The 25,909-nt window shown below is 37.3% G+C and overlaps 1 protein-coding gene across 2 annotated transcripts in view; it reads left to right on the top strand.

Annotated features, from left to right (window-relative positions):
* ARID2 (AT-rich interaction domain 2) overlaps positions 1-25,909 on the top strand; it is a 183,048-nt gene that overhangs the window by 134,959 nt on the left and 22,180 nt on the right. For both annotated transcript variants that reach the window (XM_004052997.5, XM_019039241.3), the window contains exon 16: positions 2,355-2,503. In XM_004052997.5, the coding sequence (XP_004053045.1) occupies positions 2,355-2,503 (149 nt within the window). The remainder of the gene's footprint in view (positions 1-2,354; positions 2,504-25,909) is intronic.

Below are 25,909 nucleotides of genomic sequence, written 5' to 3'. Positions count from 1 at the left end.
GGCTTTTAGAATTTGCAGGTGAATGGTTTTCAGATTTATTTTTCCAACATTAACTTCTATTGATAGACATTTTTAGTTCGTTCATCTGTCATTATTCCCAAACTAAACCGATCATCTTTCCTCTGAAATATGGTTTCCTATTATTGCCATTTATTGAGACTCTTGAGGTAGGCTTCTCATTTATAGTTTCTCTAGTCTTCCCATCATCTCATAAGTTAGTTTTTATTACTTACACTTTACAGATGAGAAAACTGAGGATCAGAGAGGTTAAGTCGGTAGCCCAAGATCACATGGCTAGTTAAAAATCAGATTGAAAGTGTGAGTCCTGATCTGTCAAGCTGGAAAATCCTCATCCTATTTGTGATGTCTCTACGGCCCTAAAATGTTTTTGGTGCATGTGTATGTTTTCTTATTGTAAAATCTTAAGAGTGGGAACCTATTATAGAAATGTCAGTCTCGAAGTAGATTTTTCCCTCAGAGTTTAGAACTCAAAAGTTCTTATGACTTCCCATTTCTGACAACTTTGTCTTTCAACATGTTATTCTCTTCCTTCTTTCATTTGTATGTCATAGTAGCCTTGTATGTTTGTGATTTATCTGTTTTTTTCTAAAGAAAATTACTGTGGCTTTTAATCTAAGTTCTCAGCAATTTTAGCTTACTGCTTTCCCACCTATTGCCAGTACAGTCATGTACTACTTAAGGACATTTCTGTCAAGGATGGACCACATAATACAACAATAGTCTCATAAGATTATAATATTGTTTTCACTGTACCTTTTCTATGTTTTGATACACAAATACTTAACCATTGTGTTACGGTTGCCTATAGTATTCGGTACAGTAACATCCTATACAGATTTTTAGCCTAGGAGCAATAGGCTATTCCATATAGCCTAGGTATGTAGTAGGCTATATCATCTAGGTTTGTGGAAGTACACCGTATGGCATTCACAGAACAATGAAATGGGTCACCTAACGACCCATTTCTCAAACATATTCCTGTCATTAAGTGATGCACAACTGCATTACCTTATAAATGAACAAGTATATTCAATGTTTTCCCAGAGTTTTAATTTACTGCCTTTAAGCAGTTCTTCAAAAATAATGTACTACCATTTCTATAAGAAATTTAACATTAATTTTTCCCTTTGTGGTATTTCAAGAAAATATGTTGCCTAAATTTGATTTAAGGTACATTTTGATTATTAGTGTTTTTTCCAAGAGAAAGGGATGGGATCTAAAAGAAAAAAATTATAGGATATATTTAAAAGACTTTATGCCTACAGTTAGAATTATTATTTTTTCTTTTGAGACAGAGTCTCCTCTTTCACCCAGGCTGGAGTGAAGTGGAGCGATCTCAGCTCACTGCAACCTCTGCCTCCCGGGTTCAAGTGATTCTCCTGCCTCAGCCTCCCAAGTAGCTGGGATTACAGGCGCCTGCCACCACGCCTGGCTAATTTTTGTTTTTAGTAGAGATGGGGTTTCGCCATGTTGGCCAGGTTGGTCTCGAACTCCTGACCTCAGGTGATCCACCCCCCTGGGCCTCCCAAAGTGCTAGGATTACAGGCATGAACCCCCGTGCCCAGCCTAGAATTCTTACATAAATAACAAAAGATATAATTAGACTGGAGGCTGGATGTGGCAGCTCATACCTGTAATGCCAGCACTTTGGGAGGCCAAAGGGGGAGGATGGCTTGAGGCCAGTAATTTGAGATTATAGTGAGCTATGATTATGCCTCTGTAACCTGCCCAGGCAACAGAACAAGACCGACCCTGTCTCTAAAAATAACAAAAATACATAATTGAGCAACTTCAAAATCTAAAATTGTTAAGCAGCTTACTGCAAATTAGTTAATATCATATTTTATACATATGGTTACATCATTTTTGCTATCTAAAATTTTCATTGCTTTTTACCATATTGTTTCACATTATATTCTTTAGAAAATCTAAAAGTAAACATACAAAAAAGTAGTAACTTGCAGTTGATCTGTTCTTGTGAAGAATTCACATAAGTAAATCCAATGGGTACATTTATAGTATATTTATTTCTCATTTAAATCTACAATTGTATTGTTTCATCCTAAAAATCTTTATTTTAAATAATATATATTTTATAGTGGTAATAACAATGTGGTATTACCTTTGTGGTTTTATATTAAATAAAATAAACTTTCTAAATATTTCTATAAAAATATTTTTTAAAGATTTTAAAGGTAATCATAAACTTAAAATTATAAAATGTAAATTTTATGGTAGAAATGCATAACATAATCAAATTTATAAGACTATACTATAAAATGTGAATTTTTTCAGTGTCATGTCACAAACTCTGCATTTGTTCTTTTTCACAGAACACTCCTATGCCACCTTCACCAGCTGTACAAGTGCAGGGCCAGCCTAACAGTTCTCAGCCTTCTCCATTCAGTGGATCCAGTCAGCCTGGAGATCCAATGAGAAAACCTGGACAGAACTTCATGTGTCTGTGGCAGTCTTGTAAAAAGTAAATGGCAATTTTATTTGATAGATAAAAGTATTCTTTGTTTTGGAATGCTTTTATATTTCAGTTTCTGTCATCTATAGTTTCACGAAAATTTTCCTTTAGAACCACTAACTTTAGCGAAACTGCAAGAGTTATATTTATGATCCATTATGTGGACCTAAACTAAGAAATTTATATATAAGTGACGGAAAGAACTTCATTGCTTAATGGTACGTTGTAGAGAATATGGTTCAATATTTGTTTTCAGTAAAGAAAATCAATTAAGAATTTAATTATGTATTTGGCTGTTAAAAGGTTTTTTTTTGTTGTTGTTGTTGTTTTTAAGTGGCTTGAACTTAGTGGCAGCTATAGTATTTCCATATAGTAGAAACTTAGAAGTAATAATGTGCTAGAAAGAGAATGACTTGTCTTGAATTTGAGTTTGGGGTGGATACCTATGAAAATTATTTTTAAAGCCATACCATCTTACAATTTAATTAAGATGAACTTTTGAAATAAACCTTTCTTAGACTTGAAGGAAAACTTGAAAAGAATGTTGGTTAAAATAAAAATCTTAATTCCTTTGACAGTACTTAGGTAAGACCTTTTGCCTTGAGTCATTTTTTTAGAGGTCTAGGACTAAGGCATTTGTCTTTTTTTTTTTTTTTTTTTTTGGAAACAGAGTCTCGCTCTGTTGTTCAGGCTGGAGTGCAGTGGCGCTATCTCCACTCACTGCAACCTCCACCTCCTAGGTTCAAGCAATTCTTTTGCCTCAGCTTCTTGAGTAGCTGGGATTACAGGCATGTGCCACCATCCCTGGCTAATTTTTGTTTTTTTTTTCACCACGTTGGCCAGGCTAGTCTGGAACTCCTGACCTCCAGTGATCCCTCTGGCCTCGGCCTCCCAAAGTGCTGGGACTACAAGCATAAGCTACTAAGCCCTGCCAGCATTTGTTTTAATAGACATAACACTGTTCATTTTTTAGATATCAAAGATTCCATTTCACTCTTCATAATTAATAGCAGAAATTACCATATCTTTTACAAGCTATCTTTGCTATTCATATTTTTGTGATATAGATATTATACTTTATTGTAAACTTCATATACAGATTTTTTATATGATTATGGCTGCCTGTGTAGCCTAGGGATTATTAATAGTATGCAAAATATCTGTAGGATAGCAATGATCAAACTGTAACTCTCAACCCAGTAGTGGGACTGTGGATCATTTTAGTAGGTTTTTGTTTGTTTTTCTTTTCAATGAAAAAATTAAATATATCATAGTTCACCATGTTAGCAAGGGTAAATATTGTTTTCAGTAAAATATATGTGACCTATATGTGTGTATTTGATCATAGTATAAAATCTATTTGTCAAAAAAATTCTTTAAAAATCAGTCCTTTCGGTTGTTTCCTTCATTCATTGAAGGATTATTTCCTTCATTCATTTAATTTGACCATCTCTTTCTTTTTAGTGTATGTTTGTAAGTTAATTTGAAACTTTCTTCACTGCATGCCAATTTTACTCTCTCCATTTGTCTTGAGATTTTTGTTTTTTTCGTGGCAAATAGTAGTTGATGGAATGGGTAGTGTGCTAAAGGTGTTTGTTAGCTTTTCAAAAAGTTTACGAAGCTTGTCGCAGTGGTGCACTCCTGTAGCCCCAGCTGCCCAGGAAGGCTGAGGCAGGAGGATCGCTTGAACCTAGGAATTCGAGTCTAGCTTGGGCAACATGGTGAGACCTCATGTCTAAAAAGATAAAAATAAAGAAGTTTAAGGATAACTGCTTTAGATGAAGTGTTTAGGTTACTTCAAGATAAGTTGCTGGAAGAGTTAATGAACCTAGATGTCTGACAGTTTCCCATCTTGCTAATAGATCAGCGTTACATAATTTGATGATTTACCTTTTTCTTGCTAGTCTTTTCTAAACAAGACAGATTAAACAGGGCTTCTTAGAGCATGCCATTTTTTTTAAGCCATAGCTTTTCACTACTGCATTGCTAATAAGTTTAGTTTTAGTCTGCAAATATTTGTTAAGCATCCTCTACGAGGGTGCATGTGCCAGAAGATAGAAATACAAAAATCACTCCCAGTCCTGAGGGACACAGACCAAAAAACAAATAAATTACAGTATAAGTAAGTACTGTAAAAAAGATAGTTTCATAGTACTGTTTGCAACATATTGGACAATTTAACTTTGAGATGGTTGGAGAGTTTTACTACAAGCATTACGTTTTAGTTGAGTCTTAAAGAATGAGTAGGAATTTTTCATGCTAAAATAAACCTGTCAGAATGTTAAGAGCAAGCACAGGAGTGTAAAAGGACCTTGTATGTCCAGGAAACTGTGAGAAGTTAGGATACTACAAGCATAACGACATGAAAAGAGAAACGGCTCTTATTCATATTTAGTTCCAGTTCCAAGTAGGAACATATATATGATAGCCATTGACCACTAAGTGGCTGTTCTAATTTCTTTAATATCATATCAAAAATACTAGTAAAGAACTTTATGCTGGGCATGGTGGCTTGAGCCTGTAATGCCAGCTACTCGGGATGCTGAGAACTGGAGAATCTCTTGAGCCCAGGACTTCAAGGCTACAGTGAGCTATGATTGCGTCATTGTACTCCAGCCTCGGTTATAAAGTAAGACGCTGTCTCTTTAAAAAAAAAAAAAACAAAAAAACCACAAAACTTTCTTTGTTTTCCATCAGATTTAAAGCTAAAATTATTTTCTTCACCTATATATTATTGTAAACTGCTTTGTATTTAAAGTTGAAATAGCTATGTGCTCTCTTCCTTTTAAGGACTTAAAAGTGACTTTGAGTATACATTTAACCTGTTCTTAGTTCTGTATTGGCACCACACTTTATGTAGTCGTTTTGTATTTATAATTCTCCTTTTTTTTCTTTTTCTTTTTCTTTCCCCTTTTTTTTTTTTTTTTTTTTTTTGAGACACAGTCTCACTATGTCACCCAGGCTGCAGTGCAGTGGTGCTATCTTGATCTTGGCTTATTGCAACCTCTGTCTTGTGAGCTCAAGCCATCCTCCCACCTCAGCCTCCAAAGTGACTGAGACTACAGGTGCATGCCGCCACACCAAGCTAATTTTTGCATTTTTTTTATACAGACAGGGTTTTGCCATGTTGCCAAGGCTGTTCTCGAACTCCTGAACTCAAGTGATCTGCCCACCTCAGCCTCCCAAAGTGCTGGAATTACAGGCATGAGCCATAATTCTCCTTTTAGATGTATAATATAGATTCTTTTCAGTAAGCCCCACTCCCTCTTATATCATCACATATTGATGCTTGGTTTTTTGATCTGTAAGCATTTATCTCTAAAAGTTAGGGACCTCACTCTTTAGATATAAATACTATACCACCATCACCACCATACTCCTACAGAAAAAAATTAATTCCCTTCAATATTATGATTTCTTCTTATATCCTGTCAGTGTTTACATTTCTCCAGTGGCCTTTTGTTTAGAGTTTGAATTGGAATGTAAGGTTCAAACATTGCCTCTGGTTGATAAGTCTTAAATCTCTTTTAATCTGTTAGATTACCCCTCCATCCCTCTTAATTTTTTTTTCTTTGCAAGTTTTTGTTGAAAAAAAAAAAAACGGTTAATTTGTCCTATAGAGCATTACAATCTGGATTTTCCTGATACTGTTTAGCATGTTACTCTGACCTTGTATTTTCTGTACGTTGGCAGTTTGGTCCAAATATTTGATCAAGTTCTGGTTTCACTATATGAAGACCACTTCAGAAATGATATTGTGTACTTCCATCAGGAGATATGTAATATCTTCTTGTCTCTTTTTGTGATATAAACAGCCTTTAAGGATCATTGTTCAGAACATTATTTCATTAAGGTTTGTAAAATATAAAAGACCCCCTTTTATCAGTCATTTGCCTTCTTTGAGGAATAGTTCCTACAGGAAAGGCAAGATAGATGCTTGGATAGTTCCCTTATTTACCAGTTTTCAAAATAATGAGTTGCTCACTATCACTCTGCAAAAGTTACCATGAGGTTTGGTTTTTGTTTATTTTGTTTGTAGTATTACTGTGAGCTAACAGGAATTTAAACATATTTGAGATATTTCAGTCAATCAAGGTTATGTATCCTTCTTGGTATACAAATTGTGCCATTTTCGGTCAGTGAAAGCCTCTTCAAGTGGATTTCCCAGGTCCTTTGGTTGTGACCTTAATATAAGTATTTGATAGTTTTCCTGCTCTCTGATAGGCAAGATGGTCTGTGTGTTTATACTGATTCTTGGAATTTAGATTAAGTACAACAAGGTTTTTACTTCGTTTTATCATTTTCACACCTGTACCTTCTTTCTCCCACACCAAAAATCCCATTTCTCAATATTGTTAAGAATTTATTCTTTGTCCTACGTCATACTCCAAAAAAAATGTTGTCTGCTGTGGTATAACTTGAAAAGGTTTTTCTCATTTTTTCAATTAATCATTTGTCTTTTAAGGTAAAAAGACAAATGATTGTCTTTTTACAATCATTTGTAAAAAAAACAAAGTAACCCTTTGTTTTTTGTTATTTTGTTTGTTTTTGTCCTAGATGAAGGGTTTTTTTTCTTTCAATTAATTTTTCTGTAAACAAATTTATTAGGTTTTTCATTATTGCTTCAGGATCTGGATTATAGTTAGGAAGGCTTTCTCTGTGCCCAAATTGTAGAAGAACCCCCATGTTTTTATTTAGAACTTATGTGATTTTTTAGTTTCCATTTAAATCTTATATTTTGGTATTTTTCCCTGTGTCAGTAATCTGGTCTTAAGGAAATGAGGGTAAGTCAGTGACTTTTTTCTTCAATTTGTCACTGTAGCTTTCTTTTCTCATACTATAAGAGTAGTTTATTCTAAGAAAAATGAGAGTCACAGTGGATATTTTGGGCTTCAGCACTGTCCAGTGGGACAATCCAAACTAGTTTCATCAGATGCTACTCAAGACTCTTAACAAAAGTGATTCCACAGTATTTTCATAATTGTTTTTCTTATTTTAAAATTATATTTCTAGCTTTTAAAAAATTTAAATTCCAAAAATAGCGTTATCAGAAGATAACCATGGTTGTAAGTTTGGTATGTATCTTTACAAACCTTTTTCATATACAGCTATACTATATTGTACATGAAAAGTATACATGTATACTTTGTTTCTTATTTTAAACTATATATACTGATCTAGAGCTTGCTTCAATAATATATGTAATACTCATTAATATGAATATATATATATACTTTTTATGTCAATACATAGATTTACTCATTCTTTGTATTGAATACCAATAATTCCCTTTTATTGCACTGTCTTTGTTATCTGCACTGGTAAATAGAACTGCTCGTCCTTTTTTGACAGGATTACTCTTGAGTTATGAGGACACATTTCTTTCCATAAATAAGATGCAATGATCCTGCACTATAGTCTGTTAACTATATCTCATATTAAGGGTATTTGGGATTTTAGTTATTTGCTATTACATATGAACAGAACTGTGGTGAATAATTTTGTTTCCATAGCACATTTTCTACAAGTATTTCAGTAGAATAAAATACCAAATTGGGAATTGCTGAGTCAGGGGATTTACATGTTTTTATTTTTATAGAAATTGACAAATTACCATCTAAAAATGTTAACTTGTAATTCAAATAATAGAATATGAGCTTGTTTCCCACTACCTGGCTACTCAAAACTGAGGGGAAATTTCTTTGCTGATCTGATAGCCTCAAAAAGACTGTCAATTTTTATTCTTTTGTTATTTTAACTTTTTAAATAGACTTTATTTTGAGAGCAATTTTAGGTTTACAACAAAATTGAATGGCAAATACAGAATGTTCCTATATAGCACCTGCCCCACAAATATTACATCTTTATAGGAATGGTGCATTTGTTATAACTGGTTAACCTACGTTGACACATCATTATCACCCAAAGTCCATTGTTTACATTAAGATTTGCTCTTGACATTGTACATTCTGGGGGTTTTGTTTTGTTGGGTTGTTTTGTGAAGTTTGTTGTTGTTGTTGTTGTTGTTGTTGTTGTTGTTGTTGTTTGGAGATGGAGTCTTACTTCATCACCCAGGCTGGAGTGCAGTGGGGTGATCTCGGCTCACTGCAACCTCCGCCTCCCAAGTTCAAGCGATTCTCTTGGCTCATCTTCCTGAGTAGCTGGGACTACAGGTGCGTGCCACCATGCCCAGCTAATTTTTGTATTTTTAGTAGAGATGGCATTTCGCCATGTTGGGAAGGCTGGTCTTGAACTCCTGACCTCCTGATCCACCCACCTTGGCCTCCCAAAGTGCTGGGATTACAGGCGTGAGCCACTGCACCCAGCCTGTTGTTACTTGTTTGTTTTTTGAGACAAGGTCTTGTTCTGTCATCCATGCTAGAGTTTAGTGGGATGATCACAGTTCACTGTAACCTCAACTTCCTGAGCTCAAGTGATCCCTCCCGCCTCAGCCTCCTGAGTAGCTAGGACTACAGATGTGACCACCACGCCCACCTAATTTTAACTTTTTTCCCAGCTAATTTTAAAATTTTCTGTGCTGGCCGGGCGCAGTGGCTCATGCCTGTAATCCCAGCACTTTGGGAGGCCGAGGCGGGCAGATCGTGAGGTCAGGAGATCGAGACCATCCTGGCTAGCACAGTGAAACCCCGTCTCTACTAAAAATACAAAAAAATTAGCCGGGCATGGTGGCGGGCACCTGTAGTCCCAGCTACTCGGGAGGCTGAGGCAGGAAAATGGCATGAACCCGGGAGGCGGAGCTTGCAGTGAGCCCAGATCGCGCCACTGCACTCTAGCCAGGGCAACAGAACGAGACTCCATCTCAAAAAAAAAAAAAAAAGAAAAAGAAACTTCCGTACAGACGGGGTCTTACTATGTTGCCTAAACTGGTCTTGAACTCCTGGTCTTAAGCAATTCTCCCACCTTGGCCTCACAAAGGGTTGGGATTACAGGCATGAGCCACTGCACCTGACCACTCTATGGGTTTTGACAACTATTAATATAATAACATGTGTCCACCATTACAGTATACAGAATAGTTTTATTGCCCTAAAAATCTTTTGTATTCTGCCTCTTCATCTTACCATTCCCCAGCTCCTGTTTTAATTTTTATTTCAAGTATTGAGTTAAATATCTTTATGATTTTCTTCTGTGAATTATCTACTCGTGTCATTTGCTCATTCTTTATTGCCCTTCCTAAAAATTTGCAATACTTCTCTGTACATTAAGGATGTCAACTCTTGGCCAGGCGTGGTGGCTCACACCTGTAATCCCAGCACTTTGAGAGGCCAAGGCAGGCAGATCACTTGAGGTCAGGAGTTCGAGACCAGCCTGGCCAACATGGCAAAACCCTGTCTCTACTAAAAATACAAAAATTAGCTAGGCATGGTGGCGGGTACCTGTAATCCCAGCTACTTGGGTGGCTGAGGCACGAGAATCGCTTGAACCCGGGAGGCAGAGGTTGCAGCAAGCCGAGATTGTGCCACTGCACTCCAGCCTGGGTGACAAAGCAAGACTCTGTCTCAAAGAGGAAAAAAAAAAGGATATCATCTCTTTATTATGTGTCCACCCCACGTCTCAAGACTTTAGCCATATTTTGCTACATAGAATTTAAATCTTAATGGTTTTCATGTCGTGCTTAGAAAGACCTTTTCAACTTTTATATCATAAAATGCACATTTTTTGCTTTGTAATACATTAATATTTTTACTTTTTGATTAATTTGTAATTTAGCTTGATGTATAAAATGAGGTATGAGCCTAGCTTAATTATTTTCCAAATGGCTAACTTATTGGCAATCATCTTTCCCTCAGACATTTGAATTGCCACCTTTGTCATATACTAATCCTATAAATGCTGTGCCTTATTTCTGGATCACTTGTTATCCCCTTGATCTCTGTCCTTATTACACTATCACTTTAAATGTATTTTAACTTCGGATATGGCAGTTTGCTCCTGCTGATTCTTCGCAGTTTTTTATGATTTATTTGAGCAACTACCTTATACTAGGCACTGTGCCTGGTTTTGAAATTAGAGTGATGTATAAATCAGATTTATTTCTCGAGATTGCCAAGAAAGGCATGTTGGGATTTGTGTTGCAATTGCTTTTTGTTTTTTGTTTGAGATGGAGTCTCGCTGGGTCACCCAGGCTGGAGTACAGTGGCAAGATGTCGGCTCACTGTAACCTTCGCCTCCCAGGTTCAAGCGATTCTCCTGCCTCAGCCTGAGTAGCTGGGATTACAGGCACGTGCCACCATGCCCAGCTAATTTTTGTATTTTTAGTAGGGACGGGGTTTCACCATATTGGCCAGGCTGGTCTCGAACTCCTGAGCTCGTGATCTGCCTGCCTCGGCCTCCCAAAGTGCTGGGATTACAGGTGTGCGCCACCGTGCCCGGCCACGATTGCTTTTAATGAACAGTTTTTTGTTTATTTTTTGGTAGTGAGCACTTTTTTTTAGATTTCCCTTACTGGAAAAGGTATCAGCCCATGTTATTACTTTTTTTTTTCCAATAGAGCTTCTTGACTTTTCTTCGCATGAATTTTGTACTTTATTAAGTTTATTGCTAAGTGGTAGTCTTATATTTAGTTGTTATAAATGATCTCAACTTCCATTATATTTTTCAACTGATAGGTGTTTTCTATATTTATACTTCATATTTTGTTTTATCCAATTATAATGTCTAGGCCAGGTGTCGTGGCTCATGCTTGTAATTTCAGCACTTTGGGAGGCCGAGGCAGATGGATCACTTGAGGTCAGGAGTTTGAGAACAGCCTGGCCAATATGGTGAAACCCTGTCTCTACTAAAAATGTGAACATTAGCCAGGCGTGGTGGCGGGCGACTGTAATCCCAGCTAATTAGGAGGCTGAAGCAGGAGAATTGCTTGAACCGGGGAGGTGGAGGTTGCAGTGAGCTGAGATCATGCCATTGCATTCCAGCCTGTGTGACAGAGCGAGACTCCACCTCAAAAACAAAACAAAACAAAACAAAATCAAACAAACAAACAAAAAAAGTCTAATGTTTTCAGCACAATTGCACAATAGTGATAATATTCATTCATATCTTTTTTAAAGCTAATAAACCGTTTTTTTCTTTTTTTTTTTTGAGACAGACTCTTGCTCTGTCATCCAGGCTGCAGTGCAGTGGCGCGATCTCGGCTCACTGCAAGCTCCGCCTCCTGGGTTCACGCCATTCTCCTGCCTCAGCCTTCTGAGTAGCTGGGACTACAGGCGCCTGCCACCATGCCTGGCTAATTTTTTTTGTATTTTTAGTAGAGAACGGGGCTTCACTGTGCTAGCCAGGATGGTCTCGATCTCCTGACTTCCTGATCCACCCTCCTTGGCCTCCCAAAGTGCTGGGATTACAGGTGTGAGCCACTGTGTCCGGGCTAAACCGCATTTTTTTAGAGCAGTTTTAGGTTTATGGAAAAATCGAGCAGATAGAATAGAGTTCCCATATCTCCGTCCTCCCTGCACACAGTTTCCACTATTATTGACACCTTGCATTAGTGTGGTACACACGTGATAATTGATGAGCCAATATTGATACACTAGTATTAACTAAAGTTGTTAGTTTACATTAAGATTCATCCTTTCTACAGTTCTGTGGGTTTTGACAAATACGTAATGTCATGTCTCCAACATTACAGTAACATGCAGAGTACCTTCACTACACTAAAAATCCATTATGCTTTACCTATTTATTCCTCCTCACCCCCTCGCTCGCCCCCAGTTCCTGGCAGCCACTGATTTTTTTTTACTGTCTCTATAGTTTTCATTTTTCCAGAATGTAATATAGTTGGAATTATTCAGCAGTATCCTTTTTAATCTGGTTTCTTTCACTTAGTAATATGCACATAAGTTTTCTCCATGTCTTCTTATTGTTGGATAGCTCATTTCTTTTTATTTCTGTATAATATTTTATTATACAGATGTACATAGTTTGCTTATCCATTCATCTATTGAACAGTGTCATAATTGCTTCCAATTATTGGCAATTTTGAACTAAGGTGTTATAAACATTTATGTGTAAGTTTGTGTGGATGTAGTTTTTCAACTAACTCATTTGGGCAAACACCTAGGATTATAATTGCTGGATCATATGATAAAGACTATGCTTAACATTGTAAGAAACTGTGAATCTGTCTTCCAAAGTGTCTGTACGATTTTGTATTCCTACCAGCAGTGAATGAGAATTTTGTTGCTTCATATCCTTGCCAACATTTAGTTTTGTCAGTGTTTTAGATATGAGCCATTCTGATAGGTGTGTGTTGGTATATCTGTTAATTTCTAGTTCCCTAAAAACATATGATGCTGAGCATCTTTTTGTTTGTTTATTTACCATATGTATATCTTTTTGGTGGGTGTCTATTCAGATATTTAACCCATTTTTAATTTGGTTGTTTGCTGAGAGCTTTTGGCATGAGTAGATAATGGATTATGTCAAATGCTTTTCTGCGTCTATTGCTATGATCATATGATTTTTATTTTTTATCTTGTGAATGTGATGGATTACTTCAATTTTTGCTTCAACCAGCCTTGTGTCCCTGTAATAAATTTTACTTTGTCATGGCATATATTTCTTTTTTATGCATTGTTTGATACAATTTGCTAATATTTTTCCTGAGGATGTTCTCCTCTATATTCATGCAAGATTCTGGGATGTAGTTTTCTTGTAATGTCTTTGTCTGATTTTGGTAATAGGGTTATGCTGTCCTCATAGAATAAGTTAGAAAGTGTTCCCTCTGCTTCTATTGTCTGGTAGGGATTGTAGAGAATTTATATCATTCCTTCCTTTAATTATTTGTTGTGAATTCAGCAGAGAAACCTGTGGTCCTGGTACTTTCTGTTTTGAAGGTTATTAATTATTGATTCAATTTCTTTAATAGTTACAATGTTATTCAGATTATCTGTTGCTCCTTGAGTGAGTTTTGGCAGATTGTGTCTTTCAGGGAATTGGCCGATTTCATCTAAGTTATCAAATATGTGAGCATAGAGATATTTCTGTTTCTTTATTAGCATCCTTTTAATGTCCATGGGATTGGTAGTAATGGTCCCTTTTTCATTTCTGATATTAATGATTTGTATCTTCTGTTATTTTTTCTTGGTTAGGTTAGCTACAGGTTTATGTATTTTATTGAATTTTTTTTCCCCCAAAGAACCAGCTTTTGGTTTTGTTAAATTTTTTTCTTTCTGTTGATTTCCTGTTTTCAGTTTCATTAATTTCTGCTCTTTTATTATTTTTTTTCTTCTGCCTGCTTTGGGTTTAATGTGCTCTTCTTTGTCTGGTTTCCTAAGGTAGAAACTTGCATTATTATTTTAGATCTTTCTTCTTTTTTAGTATATACATTCAATGCTAAAGCCTTCCCTCTAAGTACTTCTTTTACTATATCCAGAAATTATGATTATGTTGTATTTTCATTTTCCTCTAGTTCGAAATATTGCAAAAATGTGTTATTTAGACTCCAAATGTTTTTGGTATTTTCTGTCTTTTTGTTATTGATTTCTCTATTAATCTGTTCTCACGCTGCTTTAAGGACATACCCGAGACTGGGTAACTTATAAAGAATAAAGGTTTAATTGACTCACAGTTTTGCATGGCTGGGAAGGCCTCAGGAAAGCAACAATCATGACAGAAAGGGAAGTAAACACGTCCTTCACATGGCAGCAAGAGAGAGAAGTGCCAAGCAAAGGGGAGAAAAGTCCCTTATAAAATCATCAGATCTCGTGAGAACTCACTCACTATCAGGAGAACAGCAGCACGGGCGTAACCGCATGGGTGGGGACACAGCCAAACCATATCAATTTCTATTTAATTCCATTGTGGTTTCAGAGTATACATATGATTTCTATTCTTTTAAATTTGCTAAGGTGTGTTTTATGTCCCAGATTGTGGTCTATCTTGGTGGATGTTCCATGTGAGCTTGAGAAGAATATATTGTTGGATGAAGTATTCAGTAAATATCAATTAGATCCAGTTGATTGATGGTGCTGTTCAATTCAACTATATCCTTACTGATTTTCTGCCTATTGGATCTGTCAATTACTGATAGAGGTATGTTGAAGTCTTCAACTATAATAGTGGATTTGGTTCTTTCTCTTTGCAGTTCTATCAGTGTTTGACTCACATGTTTTGATGCTTTATGTTCAGTACATATATCTTAAGGATTGCTATATCTTCTTGGAGAAGATTGTTAGGTTTTCTTTATCATTATGTAATGCCCCTCTTGATCCACGATAATTTTCCTTGCTCTGAAGTCTGCTTTGTCTGAAATAATTATTGCCACTCCAGCTTTCTTTTAATTAGTGTTAATATAGTTTATCTTTCTCCATCCCTTTACTTTTAATCTGTGTCTTTATTTTAACAATACATAGTTGGGTCTTATTATCCTCTCTGTCTTTCAATTTGTGTATTTAGATCATTCTCATTTAATGTGATTTTCACTGTAGTTGCATTGATAGCTATCATATTTGTAAATGCACTTGTTCTTTTTCTGCTGTCCCATTTTTCTGCCTTCTCTGATGTTAGCTGAGCACTTTTTATGTTGCCATTTTCTCCCCTTTCTTCGGATATCAATCATATTTCTTTAACTTTTTCATTTGTGGTTATTTTAGAGTTTGCAGTATACATTTATAGTTAATCTAAGATGACTTTCAAACAATAGTACAGGCATACCTCAGAGATATTGCATGTTTGGTTCCAGATCACCACAAGAAGGCAAATATCACAATAAAGCAAGTCACATAAATATTTTTGTTTCTTAGTGCATTTAAAAGTAATGTTTACACTATACTGTAGTTAATTAAGTGTGCAATAACATTTTGTCTAAAAAAAAAGGTACATACCTTAATTAAAAATGCTTTACTGCTAAAGATGCTAATGATCATCTGAACCTTTAGCAAGTCATCATCTTTTTGCTGGTGAAAGGTCTTGCCTCGATATTGATGGCTGCTGACTGATCAGGATAGTGGTTGCTGAAGGTTGGGGTAGTCATGTCAATTTCTTAAAATAAGGTAATGAAGTTTGCCACATCACTGGACTCTTCCTTTCACAAAAGATTTCGCTGTAGCATGAGATGCTGCTTGATACCATTTTACCCACGGTAGAACTTCTTTCAAAATTGGAATCAAGCAGCAGTGCATTCCTGTACTCCCAGCTATTTGGGAGGTTGAGGAAGGAGGATTGCTTGAGTCCAAGAGTTCTGGGCTGTAGCACACTACACTGACTGGTTGTCTGCACTAAGTTCGGCATCAGTATGGTGACTTCCTGGGAGTAGGGACCACTAGGTTGCCTAAGGAAGGGTGAACTAGCCCAGGTCAGAAATGGAGCAAGTCAAAACTCCAACGCTGATCAGTAGTAGGATAGTGCCTGTAAATAGCCACTGCACTCCAACCTGGACAATAGAGCAAGACCCTGTCTCTTAAAAAAAAAAAAAAAGATTGAGTCAGTCTTCTCAAACCCTGCTGCTGTGTTATCAACTAAGTTTATGTAATATTCTAAAGCCTTTGCTATCATTTCAACAGTGTTCACAGCATCTTCACCAGGAGTAGATTCTACCCCAAGAAACCACTTTCTTTGTTCATCCCTAAGAAGCAACTCCTCATCCATTCAAATTTTATCATAATATTTTAGCAATTCAGTTACATCTTTAGGCTCTGCTTCTAGTTCTCTTGCTATTTGTATCATATTTGCTGTTACTTCCTCCACTGAAGCCTTGAATCCTCAAAGTCATTCATGAGAATTGGAATCAATTTCTTCCATACTCCTGCTAATGTTCATATTTCGACCTCCTCCCATGAATCACGAATGTTCTTAGTGGCAACTAGCATTAGAGAATCCTTTGCAGAAGATTTTCAATTTACTTTGCCAGATCTATCCATGGAATTACTATCTATAGCAGCTATAGCCTTAAGGAACAAGAGTTGAAAGTTGAGGCCAGGCACAGTGGCTGATGCCCATAATCTCAACACTTTGGAAGGCCAAAGCAGGAAGATGGCTTGAGCCCAGGAGTTCAAGACGAGGCTGGCAATATAGCAAGACCTTGTTTCTACAAAAAAATTAAAAAATAGGTGATCATGGTGGCCCTTGCCTGTGGTCCCAGTTACTCAGGAGGCTTTGGTGGAAGGATCGCTTGAGCCGAGGAGGCGGAGTTTGCAGTGAGCGGAGATGTACCACTACACTCCATCCTCAGCAACAGAGTGAGACCCTGTCTCAAAAAAATAAAAAATAGTTGAAGTGACTGCTTGTTCCATGGGCTACAGAATGGATGTTGTGTTAGCAGCATGAAAACAACATTCATATCCTTGTAGAGCTCCATCAGAGCTCTTGGGCACCTAGATACATTGTCAGTGAGTGGTACTGTTTTGAAATAAATCTTTTCATCAGAGTGGTAAGTTTCAATAGTGGACTTAAAATACTCAGTAAACCATGCTGTAAACAAATGTGCTATCATCTAGGCTTTGATGTTGCCCAGGCAATGTAGATTTAACATAATTCTTAAGGGTCCTCAGATTTTCAGAATGGCCAATGAGCATTGACTTCAACTTAAAGTCACCAGCTGCATTAGCTGCTAATGAGAGTCAGCCTTTCTTAGAATCTTAGAAACTTTGAAGCCAGGTATTGACTTTTCCTCTCTAGCTATGAAAGTCCTAGACCTAGATATCATCTTCTTCCAGTAAAAGGCTGTTTGATCTTTATTGAAAATCTGTTGCTTAGTGTAGCATTCTTTATCAATGATGTTAGCTAGGTCTTCTGGATAACGTGCTGCAGCTTCTGCATCAGGACTTGCTTTACCTTGCACTTTCATGTTATGGAGATGGCTTCTTAAACCTCATGAAGCAACCTCTGCTGGCTTCAAACTTTTCTTCTGCAGCTTCTCTACCTCTCTCAACCTATGCATAGAATTTAAGAGAGTTTAGGGCCTTGCTCTGGATTAGGCTTTGGCTTAATAGAATGTCTTGACTGGTTTGATATTCTATCCAGACCTCTACAACTGTCTCCATATCAGCAAGGCTCTTTCACGTTCCTGACATTTGGGTGTTCACTTGAGAATCACTTTTATTTTCCATTGAGAACTTTTCATTTACATTCACAGCTTGGCTGTTTGGTGCAAGAGGCATAGCTTTTAGCCTTTCTCAGCTTTGCCATACCTTTCTCACTAAACTTAATCATTTCTAGCTTTTAATTTAAAGTGGGAGACATACGACTCTTCCTTTCACTTGAACACTGAGAGGCCATTGTGGGGTTATTAATTGGCCTAATTTCATTATTGTTGAATGGTGTATCAGGGAGCCCTAAGGATGGAGAGAGAGATGAAGGTAACAGCCAGTCAATGGAGTACTCAAAAGACACATAACATTTGGCTGGGTGCAGTGGCTCACGCCTGTAATCCCAGCACTTTGGGAGGCCGAGGCGGGTGGATCACCTGAGGTTGGGAGTTCAAGACCACCCTGACCAACATGGAGAAACCCTGTTTCTACTAAAAATACAAAATTAGCCAGATGTGGTGGCACATGCCTGTAATCCCAGCTAGTAGGGAGGCTGAGGCAGGAGAATTGTTTGAGCCCGGAAGGTGGAGGTTGCCGTGAGCCAGAGATTGTGCCGTTGCACTCCAGCCTGGGCAACAAGAGCGAAACTCCATCTCAAAAAAAGAAAAAAAAGGAAAAAAAAAAAGACACAGAACATTTACACTCCAAAACATTTACAATGGTGACATCAAGATCACTGATCACAGATCACTATAACAGATATAGTAATAATGAAAGTGTTTTAAATATTGTGAGAATTACCAAAATGTGATATAAAGACAGGAAGCAAGCACATGCTGTTAGAAAAATGGTGCTGATAGTCTTGCTTGTCACAGGGTTGCCACAAACCTTCAATTAAAAAAAAAAAAAAGGACGGGCGTGGTGGCTCACGCCTTTGGGAGGCGTGATCCCAGCACTTTGGGAGGCCGAGGTGGGCGGATCACAAGTTCAGGAGACCAAGACCATCCTGGCTAACACAGTGAAAACTCATCTCTACTAAAAAAATACAAAAAAATAAGCCAGGCCTGGTGGCGGGCACCTGTAGTCCCAGCTTCTTGGGAGGCTGAGGCAGGAGAATAGCGTGAACCCAGGAGACAGAGCTTGCAGTGAGCCCAGATCACGCCACTGCACTCCAGCCTGGGTGACAGAGTGAGACTCCATCTCAAAAAAAAAAAAAAAAAAAAGTATTTGCAAAGCATAATAAAGCAACATGCAATAAAATGGGATGTACCTCTGTATTGCTATACAGGTACTGGTCCATGGCCTGTTAGGAACCAGGCTGCACAGCAGGAGGTGAGTGCCAGGCAAAAAAGCAAAGCTTCATCTGTATTTACAGCCGCTCGCTATTGCTTGCATTACCACCTAAGCTCTGCCCCCTGTTAGATCAGTGGCGGCATTGGATTCTCATAGGAGCGCAAGCCCTGTTGTGAACTGTGCATGCGAGGGATCTAGGTTGCATGCTCCTTATGAGAACCTAATGCCTGATGATCTGTCACTTCTCCCATCACCCCCAGATGGGACCATCTAGTTGCAGGAAAACAAGCACAGGGCTCCCATTGATTCTACATTATGGTGAGTTGTATAATTATTTCATTATATGGTACAATGAGTAATAATGGAAATAAAGTGTACAATAAATGTAATGCGCTTGAATCATCCCAAAACCATCCCCCCAACCCCTGGTCCATGGAAAAATTGTCTTCCATGAAAGTGGTCCCTGGTACCAAAAAAGGTTGGTGACCGTTGCCTTATACTATGTCCTTTACATGCTGTCACTCATTTCACTTATCTGTAAGCTATAATCACCAGATATACTATTGCTATTTTTTATTATCTGTTAGATCAATCAAAAGTAAGAAAAATAAATATTTTGCTTCTATTGATTTCTTCTCTAACACTCTTCCTTACTCTATGTAAATTCAAGTTTTGACCTCTATATTTTCCTTCTCTGAAGATCTCCTTTTAACATTTCTTATGAAGCAAGTCTCCTGGTGCATATGGCCTCAGTTTTTGTTTGTCTGAGAAAGTCTATTTCTCCTTGACTTTTGAAGAGTGATTTTACTGGATACAAAATTCTAGGTTAGTGGATGTTTATCTTTCAACAGTTTAAATATCTCATTCCATTCTTCTTGCTTGCATTATTCCTAAAGAGACATCAGTGTATTCTTCTCCTTGTCCTTCCATCAGTAAGTTGGTTTTTTCCCTCTTAATTCTGTCAAGGTTTTTTTCTCTGTCTTTGGTTTTTGGAAATTTGAATATGATGTGGCTAGGTGTTGATTTTTTAATATTTATCTTGTTTAGTGTTGTCTGTGTTTCCTGGATCTGTGATTTCTTGTGTGACATTAGTTTTGGAAAATTTTCACTTCATTCTTACTTCAAATATTTTTTGTGTTCTTTCTCTTTTTCTTCTCTTTATGGTATTCCCACTGCATATATTTGCAGCTTTTGTTATCACCCCACAGTCCTTGAATATTCTGTTTGTTTCCTCTATTCTTTGTTCCCTTTGCTTTTCAGTTTGGGAAGTTCCTGTTGACATATCTTACTTACATCTTCAAGTCCACTGATTTTTTCCTTATCTGTATCCAGTCTGTTGATGAGTCTATGAAAGACATTGTTTATTTCTGTTACAGTTTTTTTCATATTTCTAGCATTTTCTTTTTATTCTTAGCATCTCATCTCTGCTCACATTATCCATTTGTTCTTGATGTTCACTTTTTCCATTAGTCTTAGCATATTTATTATAATTATTTTAAATTCTCAGTCTGAAAATGTCAAAATTTGATATCTGAGTCTGGTTCTAATGTTAGCTTTGCCTCTTCTTCTGACCGTGTGTGTGGCGGTGGGCGGGGGTTGTTTGTTTTTATACTTTTGGCGTGCCTTGTCAGTTTTTGTTAAGTCAGACAGGATGTTTCAGTTAAGCATCTGAGGTAAGTAGCCTTTGGCGTGAGGTTTTGTGTTTATCTGGTTAGAATTTAGGCTATGTTTAATGTTTGCTGTAGCTGTAGGTGTCAGAAGCTTCGGTATTCCCTGATGTCCTTTTTTTCTTCCTTTGTTGTTGTGGGATTTTTTTTAGAAACTCCTTTTTAAATATAGCCTGTATCTTGTAGCTCTCTCAGTTCTAATACACTGTTATACTATACTGGAAACCTGTTGATACAGTGGTAAGGTAATGGGGAGGTGAAATATTCTATAGTCTTATGATTAAATCTCACTTTTAAAAAGTCAGCCTTCATCTAAGGGCTGCGACTTTGCTAAGTTTTTCAGCCTTTATTTTTTTTCTCCTGTGTAAGACGAAAAGTCTAGAGAGGGCCCGTGTTTTCTAATTGCTTTTCCTGTAAGTCTGATAAGGCTCTGGTGAAGTCGTTTTTCATGAGACAGACCTTTGTAAGGTGAAGAGAACACTCTGGGCATATTAGAAATGGTTACTTACCCCCTTCCATTCCTGGAAGCAGGGAGAAATTTTTCTTCAGTCTTCACTGTGAGATCCTGGTCTCTGAAGGTAATTCACACAAAAGTATGGGTTCTCCACAGAGACTGACCTCCCGCCCCAAGGGTTTTTAATTGTGAAGATTAGCAGTTTGTCAGTTGCTGTTTAAGGGTTCCTGCAAGTTACGGGCTCCAGCTAGAAGGGCTGATTCTCTGTATTCAAGGGTCTCTCCAGCTTTCAGAGTGGTAGTTTGCCCTGTGACCTCAGTTCTCTGACAGATCCGGGAGGAGTTGTAAATTTTCAGTTTGTTCATCTTATTTCTTATTGTGAGGATGGGACTGATGACTTGTAGCTTTTTACATGTTTGAAAGGAAACTGAAAGTCCTCATCATTATCTTTTATCCTTGTTTATCATCGTTAAGCACAATGTTGACTATTAGTTTATCCTTGAAATGTATAAATAATGTGTGATTGTATAAAACATTTTTGAGACTCCCTCAAAAGTGTCCTTTATTTAAAAATATCTATGAATTGCTGTTTAAATTCTGTGTAATTGGAGAAAAGGACTTGATGCCTTTGAATAGTGGAGTTTATATTCAGTGTTTTTAGGACTTTATTTTTCTAGGCTACAGTGTTCTTTGACTAAGTGGTGTCAGGCAAAGTTAAGAAAGGCCCTCTACCTTGCCTTTAAACATAGGAGTTTTGCTTTTGTTTTATATATAGGGGTTTTAAGTAATATTTTGTTTGAAGATTCTGTTGCTAAAAAGACATTTGAAAAACACTTTTCTGGAATCTATTGCTCCTCATATATTTCTCGTTAAAAACTGCTACAGAAAGATGAAAATTATTTTCCCTTAAGAGGAATAAAATCTACATTATATTTATATTTAGAATTGCATTATTGAAAGTCACACCAGGAATATAGAGGATCTCAAATATATTCTAAACAAATATTTCCTGTGTGAAAACTTGTCTATGAAGGAGGGACTTTTACTTGGTACTGATAAAATTGATAATTCCCCAACTGCCCAGGAAATCTACCCGAGTGATGTTGAGGTTCAAATCACCAGGTTCCTACTGAACCTCATACAGTTACAATTCCTCCTAAAGTTCCTATTGTAAGGTGTAATTACTCCTACTGTACAAGCCAGAATAATTTTTTTGTTTGTTTGTTTATTTGTTGGGTGACCCAGGCAATTTTATTACTTTATCCCTGAACCTCAGTTGCCTCATGGATAAGATGGGGATAATAATAGCACTCATTTTATAATTATGAAGATTAAACACATTAATGCAAGGAAAACACTTGAGTCTGTGTCTAGCACATGCTCAACACTTAACAGATGTTATTTATACATGCTGATGTCTCAAACAGGCATGGAATGTTAAATACATAAAACAGGAAGTTTTAGCCATTGACATATTCTCTGCCCCTACCCCAGTTTGTCCAAGCCTATCGAGATAGTGTCCTTAATCTTTGCAGGTGTTGGATTCAAGACAACTGTCAGATGGCGTTCATCTGCATAACTGAATATAAATGCAGTTTTGGCTGTTTCAGGGGACACAACACTAGAGTTTAGTCTTCGAACTTGACTTGGAAGCATTCCTGCCCATATAAAAGATTTTGTTTGAGGCATTGGAGAAGCCAAAGCCTGCTCCTAGGTTGAACTTCCAGCTCATGGCCTAGTTGTAGTCCTGCTGCAGGTTCTGCTGCGAGCTATTTGCTGCCTTCTTGCTGAGGGTCATGTTGGGCCTTGCAGTCATGCTAGGGGGGCAGCTGAATGAAGGGGTCAGATTTTTGAATCCACCCATGTTTGAGAAATTTCCATTTCTGTTCCTTGTTCTTAAAACCAGTATCCCACTGGCCAAACTGGGTTACTGTCCACTTCCTGGTTTCAGAAGCTTCTCTTTTGCCCAGCTACAGATCAGTCTGTTGCAAGGCCTTCCACCTCACCTGGTCTGTGTGCCCCTTGTCCATGTTGCCTTTCTTTTCCAACATAACCTCTGTGTCTGTCTGTTTTCTCTTTCCACGAGTTTCCTGCTACCCCACTCTCTTTCCTCTTCTTTTTTTCCTTTTCAGAGCCACGTCCTCAGTGAGTGGCTGCTCTGTTTTTCTTGGACTTCAGTTTCTTCTTTGCTGTGACCTTAGGGCCATCGCATATTGCGATGTATTTTGGAGCCTCAATTTTGACTGGCTTTTTTTTACTTCGTATCCTAAGGCTACACTTCATGGACCTGGAGGGCTTGGGGTGTGGCCTAGGAGGTTGTCTCCCTTCTGGTGGATTTTTTTGTCTTCTTCACTTAACCACTGTGTTCCCTGGGCTTCCCCTGCTTCCGTTCTGCCCCAAGGCTGCCTGCTCCTTGCCCTCCTTCCCCACTGAGCAAATGTAGGCAACATTCCTTTCCTTGCAGAATCAAGGGTCCTGGACTGAGAAGGCTCTGGGGTCCTGTGCCCCTTTTTTTCCCTCTTGTGTTTTTTGAACTTCTCGCCAACTCTGGTCTCCTCCTCACTGTGTCTGGGATCTGGGGAGGTTTTCACCCCAGAGCCGTGGAACATGCCAGAGGTCACTTCTTTTTCTTCTCCCTGCTGAGGAACTCCAAGTGGCAAAGCGCCTGCTTCCTGGGGCTGGGTGACTTCCCTGTCTGTCTGTCACACAACATGGCCTCAGGTTCTAGGTGCTCCTTAGGGTGCTAGGGCTTGTCTTTGTTTTCACTAGAGGCATCTCTGGTGTCAGCGCTTGTACCACACTCTTAGAGCGGGATGTGGCTCTTATAGGAGAAACATCAACAAAATGATTGTCATTGTTTAAAATTGAGATTAAGTCTCCAGTTCTTTGATGACCTTGTTTCTTTTTTACTTTGGGACCCCAAGACCCAGGTCTCCTTTGTGGGCCTTGGTGATTATTCCCATAAGTCAAACTTCTCTGCCTCCAGGTGAGAGCCTACTTCACCATGACTCAGAAGTCCCGGAATAAGACTTTTGTACCAAACTGGCTAAAGTACGAATAATGCTTTGTCTGATAGAAAATTACTGAAAACAACAACAGACACCAACTTCACTATATTTTGCAAGTGATTAAAAACTTACAGGTAGCTAGAATTTGTTTTCTAGAACAAAGGTAGATTGATTTACATGATTACTTCTACTTCTTCCAAAAGTATTGAAGTATCTAAAGACGAGTTGAATGTTACACATAAAACTGCCATCTTGATAATGTGAAAATACTTGAAAGAGTAAAATATCCAAGTGGAATTTTTAAATTCATGATAACATGCCTTAGCAAATACTGTTTAATTTTAGGTAAACTGCCAATTGAGGTTGAAATTAATCAGTAGTTAGATTGATCAATAGCTTGACTTAAATATCAGTGGGAGAAACAAATTGAAATTAGTTTTGTAGCATCATTTGTCTCAATTTTGTGGTCATAAAACCAGAAGAGATTTTCAGAGGGTTATATGTTGTTTTCTGAAGTTTTGTGGTATTAGCACAATGCCTTGCACATAAAATGCTTTTAACTAACATATTTTTGACTAAGTTAAATGAATGAAGTTTACCTAGCTTGATTCTAAAGTCATCAGTTCTTTGCTGACTTAGCCTGTTGGCATCTTGCATTTTCAATTGTCAGGATAACAAGTTGTCGTCATCTTGCTGTTTCTAGGTTGATAAAATATTTTGTGTGAGAGCGCTAGAAATACTAGATATTTTGCTAATATTACTATCCTTATAATTTGAACTAATGAGCCTTCATAAATGTGAGATTAATTTCATTTAGTAATTTATTTTTGGTAACATCAGTTTGAGAAATATGTGTTCCTTAGGCCTTAACTACTGATTTGCCATAAATAATTTTTTTAACTAGGAAATACCCTGATTTATACCACACATAGTAGTAGAATTTTTACCTTGCTCTATTATTTTAAACATTGAATACCAAAGAATTTGATTACTTAAAGATGTTATCAAATGCCAAAAGGTTACATAACAATGAGAAGAATTTGCCAAATCATGTTGAAGACCTTTTTGTTATCAAATATTTACAATAGTTGGGAAAAGAATTTCCTAGGGTGAGAATCTAGTATGTAGTTCAGCAAAAACAAAAACAAAGAAACAAACCTTATTTATTCCTTGGAAACTTGTGCGTAAAATAAGGAGAATTATATACCAATGCTAACCTCTTATCTAGTATGCTTTCAGAATTTATTTGCCAGTATGATATCACAGATACTGTATATAAAAGTATACCCCCATTTTTACCTAGTAATACATCTATGTGTAGTATTTGAGTAAACAATTATGTATTATCACATAGAAGGAAAAAATCAGGTCTTTTGTGTTAGACATACCAGGTTTCAAATCCCAGTTCTGTTACTTAGCTGTATAACTCTGGAAAAGTTACTTTTTGAAAGCACACTTCCTCAGCAGTAAAGGGATAATTTTATGTTCAAAGAGCAGTAATGGAAATCAAATAAGATGATATATGTGAATATGCCAGATACATAGTAAGTTCTGAGCAAACAGAAGTTCAAGTGGAGACGTACGTTGCGCTGTGTGCAGCTTTGTCAAGAACAGTGTGAACTGATGTGCTAGCATATCTTTCAAAGAGAAGAATGAATGTCTAAGCTAGAATTTAAAAGTTTAAAATTATTTGGTATGCTTTTTTTATTTCATTAAAACCACACAGATACACACATCATCACTTATTTTTATTTTATCTCCAAGTTTATGTTTAGCTTATTAAGAATAACATTGTTGACCAGACACGGTGGTTCACACCTGTAATCCCAGCACTTTGGGATACTGAGGTGTGCGGATTGCTTGAGGTCACGAGTTCAAGACCAGCCTGGCCAACATAGTGAAACCCCATCTCTACTAAAAATACAAAAATTAGCTGGGCATGGTGGCAGGTGCCTGTAATCTCAGCTACTTGGGAGGCTGAGGCAGGAGAATCACTTAAACCTGGGAGG

Source organism: Gorilla gorilla, chromosome 10 (assembly GCF_029281585.2).
Source record: "Gorilla gorilla gorilla isolate KB3781 chromosome 10, NHGRI_mGorGor1-v2.1_pri, whole genome shotgun sequence".
In the NCBI taxonomy this organism is placed as follows: domain Eukaryota; kingdom Metazoa; phylum Chordata; class Mammalia; order Primates; family Hominidae; genus Gorilla; species Gorilla gorilla.
The sequence above is the reverse complement of the archived record's forward strand: the minus strand, read 5'-3'. Positions and strand labels throughout refer to the sequence as shown.